General features: G+C 44.8%; 1 protein-coding gene across 2 annotated transcripts; it reads left to right on the top strand.

Moving 5' to 3' along the window:
* The first annotated feature begins 1,246 nt into the window (after nt 1–1,246).
* On the top strand, nt 1,247–6,811 carry LOC133386937 (kunitz-type serine protease inhibitor 4-like). 2 transcript variants are annotated; one of them, XR_009763314.1, is made up of 4 exons: nt 1,247–1,432; nt 2,781–3,072; nt 3,210–3,347; nt 6,595–6,811. XR_009763314.1 is itself a non-coding variant. In XM_061630754.1 (4 exons), exons 1-3 carry the CDS (start codon nt 1,351–1,353, stop codon nt 3,344–3,346), a joined length of 381 nt encoding a protein of 126 aa, XP_061486738.1. In that variant the 5' UTR covers nt 1,250–1,350; the 3' UTR covers nt 3,347; nt 6,595–6,811. The 2 variants fall into 2 exon arrangements, 1 of the variants encoding a protein (XP_061486738.1); XM_061630754.1 differs by having other exon boundaries at nt 1,250–1,432; nt 2,911–3,072.
* The last annotated feature ends 3,089 nt before the right edge of the window (nt 6,812–9,900 follow it).

The following is a 9,900-nucleotide window of genomic DNA, read 5'->3' as shown; positions in this document are numbered from 1 at the left end:
ATGTTGCTTCTTGATGCTTCGAGGCTGTCTCAGAAGCTTACTCTCCCTGATCAAGGGGTCCTATATCTATACCCCAAAAAAACCCCTGAGAGGGACAACTTACAACTCTTAGATCATTATATACCCAGCCGATCACTACGCTCTGCAGGTGAGGGCCTCCTGCAGATAACATCTTACCAGGAGGTCCATTCTGCACAACATAGGAAGCAGACCTTTAGTGTGGCGGCACCTAACCTTTGGCATTCCCTTCCCTTAAATATTAGACAGGAGCCATCTCTGTTATCTTTTCGGCACCTATTGAAGACCTTCCTCTTTCAACAAGCCTTTTAAGTTGAGACCTTATCCCTTATGTGTCTGTGTTGAATTGCTTTTTAATATTTTAAACCTTTTTATAAAACAATATGTTTTTAACATTTTTAAAAAGATGTCTTGAAACCTGTTATAAAAATGTTTAAGATGTTTTGTTTTAATTTTAAAGTCTGTTTTTATGATGTTTGAAGTGTTTTTAGTGCTTTTGTTTGCCTCCCTGGGCTCCTGCTGGGAGGAAGGGCAGGATATAAATCAAATAATAAATTAATAACTAAAATTATATTCCCATCATCTAGATTGCTGGTTTCCCCCTCAGGTGATGTCTCCTGACCTTGCATGTGGTACAGCTTTGGCTTGACAATGTAGCTGCACCTCCCACTTAATGGCTTGTTTTGACTCTCAGGCTACTTGTTTACATTAGCCAAGTGAAACCATGCATAAGCCAATTAGCTCACCATCCCGTCAAAGCTTGAGAAAGCCATAAACAATCCCACCTGACAGAGCAGAAGCATGGGACAAGCTGCATGGTTTTTCTTAACTGGATAACTTTCCCAAAGACTGCTTCTGAATACAGAGTTGAAACTTCTCTTTCAACTTCTTCTAAATAATACCACAAAGCCTGTGCTTTGAGCTCTCTACATTGCAATACCTTACAATTACAGTGTGCAAAGCAATCAGCACCCCAATAGATTTGGGATATGAGGTTTGAATTATGGGACAAAGGCCATGCACATGCCATTCTTAAGCTTCCTCATGCATCTAGATTCTTCCAGTCATGTGGCAATACACCCTATGACTCAGCGACCTCCAATAGCATCTATTACTATTGCAATCATCTATTGCATCTTCAGCATACTAGAGCTGAAAATACCGACAGAAAGGTCATGAGTTCCTATTAATGCAAGATCTGGTTAAAGGAAAAGGAATTTCCACTCTGTCCCCATCACATCTATCTCCTTCCTGAACCTCCTATTTCTGAGCTGTTTTCTGGGATATAAGAGAGCAGGTGGCTGGGCAGTGGACACCAAAGTCTGCCCCATCATGAAGTCTGGTGGCCTTCTCCTCCTCGTGGGACTCCTCGTCCTCTGGGCTCAGCTGCCTCCTGCCTCCGGTGACCGTCCAGGTAAAAGCTTCCCTCTCCTTCTCCCTGCGCCCTTTTCCTGTGCACATGAAAGCCATCTTTGAAATTTGGGCTTCTCTGAACTTTGCAATGCAGTTCTCCATCAAAATTATGCTTACAAAAATGGATATTTTTCAGGAAATTTCAAATTTGCACTTTCTGAAACAACATAAGAAGTGAAGCACAGCCATTCTTTGAAATTCACACGAATCCTTTGAAATGCTTTGAATTTTGTGATGCAGTTAGCCAACCAAACAATGGTTTGCAAAAATACATTTATTAGGGAAAAGTGTGCATAAAAATTAATATATGAGTGAAGATAACATGAAAACTTTTTAGATGATGGGAAATGGCTTGTCCAAATGTCTAGATGAGTCAAAATGGCATACAAAAATATGTTTATTATTAGCAATCTGCACTAAAATGCTGGAGAATTTTCCTGAGGTGTTTTTTTTAAAAAACAACAACAACATCAATTCCTGGAGAAATGTGGAGAATTGAATTAAGTTTGGAAAAATGAAAAACTGAGAGAAATGAAATGGACAGATCCTAATGAACAGGTGTCCTCAACTGTTGTAACATCAGGAAGGGAAAGTCTTGAGTCCTGTTTGGCTGCAAACTTTTGAAGGAAGATGGGAAATGGGGTTGACAAAGCTGCAGACGTTGTAGATCTATTCCCTACTGCAGATCATGTTTCAGCTGGCTTGTGGCTTATGATAAAGAAATACTCAGAGTCTGGAGTGGGTTCCTCAGTATCTTTCGCCATCCCAGAGTAAAAGCCTCACACGAGGTGGAAAGAAGAAGCCTTTCTCTTCCCGATGCCTCTAAAACAGACAAATCTCAGCAGCCATTGCTACAATATTTGCAGGATTATTGGGGAGAACCAGGCAAGCTCTGACTTCTAGACTGTCGCTTTTGACTCTCTCTGGCAGAAGTGGTTCTGCATGTTGAAATCAGACTTGTGGGCAACAAAATTCAAATCAGTGCTGGGAAATGTCTGCCAAACTACTGGACAGCCACCTGTCTCCACTTGTGCCCTTGCTTACATCTCCACTGGAGGCCCTTTGGGGGGGGTTTTCCCCCACTGATACATGATAGGAAAGACACCCTTCCTGGTGTGGGGAATGATCTCCTCACGGAGGCCCACTTGGCGCCCTTTTATTTTCATTCCATCTGTTTTATCTCGGTGGGTTTTCACTCTGGCTGGGGCTGTTGGGGGCAGGAGTCCAAGGCCGTCGGGAGGGCCACAGGCTCCCTAAAGCTGTTCCAAATGCAGGCACGGACAGCAGATTAATGTCCTGGCACTTTACAACTCTTTTTTTTCGCCCAATGGTCTCTGTCTTTTCCATAGAGCTCATAAATTCAGGGAAGTTCATTTTGGAGACCACAAGGCAGAGCAAAAGACCACAAACCACGTCCAGTTTGGAAGGAACTTTCCCACCAGCTGACCGCTGAGGGAAGAATTGTTTCAGATCCCACAGAGTTCTGCTTCCTCCCTGCGGAATTTGGGCCATGCAGAGCGCACATGCCTCGCTTCTTCTACAACAAGTCGTCCAGCCAGTGTGAGCAGTTTATTTATGGGGGCTGCCAGGGAAATGCAAACAATTTTGAGACTTTAGAGGAATGCCGTCGCACCTGTGTTGGTAAGGCACAACAGGGACAGACGTAGGACTGCTGGGTTTCTCTGGCACCTGGGTGCAAGGGAGCCACATCCCACTGCACAGGGGGAGCTCTCTGGCCAACAGGCGTCTCTCACCCACACTGCTGTGCTCTTTTGCAGAGAAGCCTGGAAGATGCCCCCCAGAACCTCCAGGTCACGTCGGACCCTGCATAGCAAGGTGTTCAGATGACTGGGATTGCCCTGGAAAGCAGAAGTGCTGTGGTAGTTGCCCGCGAGACTGTACCTCTCCCATCTAAGGTGAGACCCCTTATTTGGTGGTGGATGGTGGGGTGGGGTGGGGTGGGGCAGGGTAGACCTCTCCTCCACTGCACAAACCACACTGATTGTGGCTGACAAAGAAGTTTGGAGTCTCAACAGATCCAGTAGACTTTCCTTCTCTCCTCTGCCTGCTGAAGGATATAATGCTGCTGTCTGATGTATTTAGAGCTTTTATCAATAGCCAACTCCCAGGCCATGCTTGTGGTAAGCAAACTATGCTTTGAAGCACATCTTTGCCACAAGCATTGTCAATTTGGGGATCCAGTCATCACTGGTGCGTTCCTAGCCTATGCATCAATGTCCTCCAAGCAGGGTTCAAAGTTGCTCGTTAGCGATGAGTGAGACAAGCATAACCAGAGATAAAGACCACCAAAATGAATCAGATCTGTTAACTGATGCACAATGCTTCCTTTAATCCTTACATTTTAAGCCATATTTTCTTCATATGTTTATTTTAAATAATACGTTAATTAATTAACAAATTTTGTATACCACTTAACTGTAAGAAAAACCCTCAAGGGAGTTTACGAAGTTTGCAAAGAATATAAAACATGTATTAGAATAATAGGAGTGTTGGAAGAGGCCTATAAGGCCATTGAGTCCAACTTCAAGCATCCCTGACAGGCGGCTGTCCAGCTGCCCCTTGAATGCCTCCAGTCTAGAGAACCTTCCTAGCACATTGGTTCCATTGTCGTACCACTCTAATAGTTAGGCATAAGAGCCAGTGTGGTATAGTGGTTAAGGTATTAGACTACGACATGGGAGACCAGGGTTCAAATCCCCACATAGCCATGAATCTCACTGGGTGACCTTGGGTCAGTCACTGCCTCTCAGCCTCATGGAAACCCTATTCATAGGGTCGCCATAAGTTGGAATCGACTTGAAGTCAGCACATTTACAATAGTTAGGACGTTTTTCCTGACGTTCAGCCGAAATCTAGTTTCCTGTAACTTATCATAGAATTACTATTCCATGTCCGTCACTCTCAGATGATCAAGAAGAGATCCTGGCCCTTCTCTGCAGGAGTGTAGTCATACAGGCACTTGCGGGGTCTTAGACTCCTCACCTTTTGGGGATTAGGATCCCAGAAGGATCCCCATGCCTCCAGCATTGCACGAGCCAATCAGCACGAAAGGGGAGTGTGTTAGGCACTCAGAAGAGTTTTCTAACATGCTTCTTTATCCTTTCCTGCTGAACAGAGCCAATCAGAGTCAAAGGAGGTGAGTCAGCCACTGAGAAGACTCTTCTCAGTAGCTAACAGTCTCCGCTTTCGTGCTGATTGGCTCCTGGGGCACCTGTTGTTGTGTGAGAAGCCATAACAAAGATCATTATCTCAGCCTCACAGCAAAAAGCAGGGGGAGGAGATGTGACTGTGACTATCATGAAGGGACCTTGCACTTCTGAAATTGCTATTACCTTACTGCTCCTCTGCATGGCAAACTTTCAGTCCTCTAGAGGGAGGTGGGTTCACTGAATCATAGAGTTGGAAGGGGCCTATAAGGCATCCGGTCCAACCCCCTGCTCAATGCAGGAATCCAACTTAAAGCATCCCCAACAGGTGCCTGTCCAGCTGCCTCTAGAAGGCCTCCAATGTCAGAGAGCCCACCACATCCCTAGGTCATTGGTTCCACTGTAGTACCACTCCAACAGTTAGGAGGTTTTTCCTGATGTTCAGTTGAAATCTGGCTTCCTGCAACTTGAGCCCATTATTCCGTGTCCTGCACTCTGGGATGATCGAGAAGAGGTCCTGGTCCTCCACTGTGTGGGAACCTTTCAAGTACTCGAAGAGTGCTGTCATATCTCCCCTCAGTCTTCTCTTCTCAAGACGAAACATGCCCAGTTATTTCAGTCTCTCCTCATTAAGAGTTTTGATGATGATCAATTTTAAAAGATGTCTTAAAAAAGCAAAATGAATAATATCAGCTTTTTAAATTATACATTCTAAGCTAACATTACAGATTAAAATACACATGAGCTTTAAATTCTTTGGTTTCCTTGCCTAAACAAAAAATATTTAGCAGGCACCAAAAAGAATCCAGGGAAGGCCGCTGCCTAATTTCAAAGGGCAAGGAGTTCCAAAGGACGGGAGCAGCCAGCCTCAAAGATCAGCTCCTCACAAGTGCGCAACCAACATTATTCGGCACTTGTAAAAGTGCCAGTTCCACAGAACAAAGCGGTCGAGTCGGCATTTGTGAGTTAAGCTGATCCTTCAAGTAAACTGACAACGTAAACAAGGAAACACAATAATATTATAAGATTGGAAGCCAACAAGTTAGTTTAAAGGCAATGTCATATAGCAATATAGTGGGTGGTAAATAATGCTAGTCCGACTGAGAGAAACCCTATTGAAGTTAATAGACATAGCTGCCTTAGGTTAATTAATTTCCATGGGTCTACCCTGAGTAGGGCTCAGTTAAATATAACCCATTATGTTTTGAAAATCTAGTTTTAAAACAGCATAAGAATAGCATTGCAACTGCACTGAGAAAGTGCTCAGAGTTTATTTCCTATCCTTATAGAAGGTTTGGCCTCCTTCTAACTTCCTCCAAACCATCTAGTTGCAAAACAGAGTTTTGGAATATGACTACGGATTGCCATAACCTTTCTGAAGAAAGTAATACCTGGGGACCCTGGTTTCTCTGCACATTCCTTTGAAGCAGTCCAACAATATCTCGATTTGCCCAAATCAGCGCATTCAGACCTTATGGGGCCTGAGCCGAGTCAGATTCTGACAGCCACGGATGGGTCCGGGTCAGATTGGATGACCCAGAGCAGGGCAGGGCATCTGACAGGGAGAAGTGGCAGCCACGGCTCTCCTTCCTACCTGAGTGCCTCCAGCACTGATCCCCCGCAAGATCACTGCAGGTGATCCTGAAGGAAAGGGCCTTGCAAACCACCATGTCCAGTATTACTTCCTGGGCTCAAGGGCCAATGAGCCGAGGGAGCGGACCTGCTCAGAATGGACCCCGTGCTCAGTCACATTGTCTCCCTCCCCCTCCCCACTGTATGTAATTAGGCTTCTTTCAAATCCGAATTAAACATTAGCCCCGCCCCTTGACCCTATCTGGGAGTGATTCCGAGCAAGGACAGCTAGTCCTCAGGTTGACCCAGCGTGGGTCCAGTGGTGAACTGGAGCCACGGGCAAATGGGGGGGCTGTGCACAGGCCCAATATTTACAATGCCATGTCCCTTGTGCCTGATACACTCTTCTTCTTCTCCTCTCCAGCTTCTCAGCTGCAGCGGACCCTGGCTGGAAACCCAGAAACATCTACAGGAGCTGATCCAGTGCAATCTGAAGACCTCACATATCTTAGCAGTGACGGCACCGGCCCTGCAAAGCTCAGCCTCCCTACCCAACCTTGGGCTTTCGCTGTCGGTGGAGCAAAGTTTGCTCCATCAGGCATCCTCTTTTCTCTTCTCTGCAATAAAGACATCCGCTCATTTGCACACTGGGCAATGTGTGTGTGTGTGTGTGTGTGTGTTTTCCTGGCTCTCCAATGTGGTTTTATTTATTTATTTATTTATTTATTTAATCTATTAGTCGCCCATCTGGCTGGTTGTCCAGCCACTCTGGGCGACGTACAAGATAAGACAATACATTAAAACATTAAAATTTAAGACCATAACAGTAAGGAACCTAACCCACCCCAAAAGCCTGCCTGAAGAGCCAGGTCTTCAAGGCCCGGCGGAAGCTTATCATAGAAGGGGCACCTTTGCTCTCCCTAGAGGGCAAGGGTGGGGAACTTTTTGGCTCCAGAAGTCACATCCTTACCAGCATCAATTTCACAGGGCAAATTTGATAGGTGGGTTTGGCAGCCCATATGCCAAGCTTCCTGGCAGCGTTGCAAGGGTCTCCTTCCTTTTTACAGTCCTGATCTCAGAGATTGAAAAGGGGAACTTGGGGAGAATTGCACAGGGCTTCCCAGGGCTTCCCATGCTCCTCTCTAAGCCTCTGATGTTGGATGTTTAATAAGGGAGTGCGGAGATACTTGCAAAAGCTTTAAGACAGCCCCTTCAATGCCATTTGAGCCTCTGGAGGCTCAGAAGCAGAGGGTGCTGTGGTAAAGCCCTTTGTAAGAGTGCTCCACTTCTCCTCTAAGCAAGCTTGTAGAGCTGAAGGGATAGTGCCGAAGAGGGTTTAAAGGATAGTGCCTCTGGACATTTGCAGAGTGCCCTCTATGTTCTACCTAAGAGTTATCTTGTGGACCCTGGAGTTCTTACGCAGCAGTGTTCACAGGATTTAGACAGGGAAAATGAGCGCTTTCTTCTGAGTAGGTGTGGTTACTTCCTGAAAGCAGAGGGAAAAAATCTTGGCAATCCCTTTGAATTATCCTTAGAAAACCAAACTGTAGCTTTAATAAAAGTGTAGTCTTCTATTATAAAATACCTATAACAATTAAGACTGATTATTTAGACAGGAGCGGATGAAATTTGCAGACTTAGCACTTCTCCTTAGTGAATAGGGCCTGTTCAATTACAGAACAAGAGATGCAGACGTTTTTGTATCAGACACCTTCTATAGTTTTTTTTAAAGTATTTAACTTTTCTTTGGTAAAATTGGATGAAATTTGTGGAAAATGCAGGTTTTAGGAGCTGAGGGGTCTCAGTGGGTTTGATGCAAATACTGGGATTTGTAGTCCAATCAGTGAGGGGGGCCAGAAGATTTTCCAACGTTATGTTTTTTCCATGGAAAATGTTCCATTTCATATATTTTCCAGTGCAACCTGAAGATTTTCCAATGCAAATTCTCTGACTTTGCATTGGAAATGTTTTTGCAGTTCAAACCTTTCGAGGAAAAAACCTTCCAGGCTTCTCCTCCTTTCTCTGGGACCTCTGTAACGAAGAGGAGCTGCTTTGGGACTACAGAGGTGAAGGAAAGGAGGGCTTGATGGAGTGCTGGGGAATCAAATCATGCTCTTTCAGAAATAATGGGGAGACTCTCTTTCCAGGCCTTTCCAGGACAAGTCACAATGGGGGCTCCAATGGGCAACGGTAGGTCTCTGGGTTGGCCATGGCATCTTCTCCTCATACAACAAATATGGGCTTCTCTTTTTCCTCAGGAGATCAGTGCCCATCTGGGCAATCCCATGAGCTTCTAGAAGCCCCTGCTCTAGAGAAGCCGAGAGAGAGCAGATCCTCCTCGCTTTTTACCCTCCCCAAACGTACATATATATCTGAGGGCAAGTGGTCCCTCCTTCGGATTGCTGACCTCTGCTTAGCTTCAGCATCTGGTCTTCCCAGACTATGGCCCCCTCCTCAGCCTGTGGCCCTTCCCTAAGGAAGAATGGTCTCAAGGATGATTCATACTGCCCATGATGGAGCCATTCACGTCTGGGGACCTGAGCAGGAGATGTCGCTCCTAACACCTACCTGTGCGTGGAGGTGCCTGGAGGCAGATCCTCAGCTCTGCAGTTGGAGTCCCGGCATCTTCCCATTCTAATCTTGTGATTCAAAGATGCAGTTCCCAGACCTGCTTGGCTTGTCTGCCTGGAACGATGGAAGCAATTTTATTTTATTCTTAAAAGTGCTGCCTATTATTATTATTATTCCCAAAGGTCTCTAAGCAACTTACAACATCCTTAAAGAAAAAAAGGCAAATGTACCTTCCCTTAAAAACAGGACTATAAAACAACATGAACCCACATTCAGTCACAGAAGACTTTGGCAGCACACTGATATGCAAAACATCATCTAATTTATTATACAGCCACGAGAGTGCCTGTATACTATAGCCAGTGTGGACTTTTCACTTGTTAAATTGAAAATACCCCCCATGCCATTCTGATGCTTCCCATAAGCTCATTTCAACACAAAACCTTACAAGACTTGTAGTCCTGAACTCAGAAACTCTTGCTTAACAACCTGTAAATTTTCATGGTGATACACAAAACAGTCAGACAGAGTAGAGAGTTCAAAGTCTAAAAAGAGAGAGAGAGAGAAAGCCAGATCCCTTTTGGACTTGTGAATAATTTATTTCGATCAAAGATCAGTACATAAAAAAAGCATGAGTAAACAAGATCGTATAAAATACATAAAACCATAAATGAGTAAAAAGTACAAAATTAAAACCAGCATCAGATTTCCTATATAGGGTCATTCATCATTGTTTTCCGACAGAAACCAGCCACTCTTGCTGTAACCTGTGGGCTCCTGTCTGCCAATAAGCGCGTTAAATAAAGCTCACTAGGTAAGTCCGGGGTGCTTTGAAAATTGGGGTAATAAAAGAGTGGCAGAGATCCCTATAAAAGGTACAAGACAATAAAACGTGACCAACAGTTTCCGCTTCATCCATTCCACATGGACAGACCCTTTCGAGATAAGGTACCCTTCTACATCTTCCCTCCAGGAGGGCAGATGGGAGTACATTAAACCTGGCAGCTGTAAAAGCTCGTCTATATTTGGGAAGATTCAAATTTGTTAAGTAAACCTACCGCTATCCCTGAACTCAGGGTGCCTACCAGCAAGACGCAAATGATTTTGTAGTTCTGTATCCCAAATTTGCTGTTGGAGAGTGGTTTTTGCTTTAGCATGT

The sequence above is a fragment of the Rhineura floridana genome, chromosome 6 (assembly GCF_030035675.1).
Source record: "Rhineura floridana isolate rRhiFlo1 chromosome 6, rRhiFlo1.hap2, whole genome shotgun sequence".
Lineage (NCBI taxonomy): Eukaryota > Metazoa > Chordata > Lepidosauria > Squamata > Rhineuridae > Rhineura > Rhineura floridana.
The sequence above is the reverse complement of the archived record's forward strand: the minus strand, read 5'-3'. Positions and strand labels throughout refer to the sequence as shown.

Coding starts and splice junctions, on each gene's coding strand:
- LOC133386937 (XM_061630754.1), top strand. CDS start 1,351: ATGAAGTCTGGTGGCCTTCTCCTCCTCGTGGGACTCCTCGTCCTCTGG. Junction 1,433..2,910: donor TGCCTCCGGTGACCGTCCAG/GTAAAAGCTTCC, acceptor CAGATCCCACAG/AGTTCTGCTTCCTCCCTGCG. Junction 3,073..3,209: donor ATGCCGTCGCACCTGTGTTG/GTAAGGCACAAC, acceptor GCTCTTTTGCAG/AGAAGCCTGGAAGATGCCCC.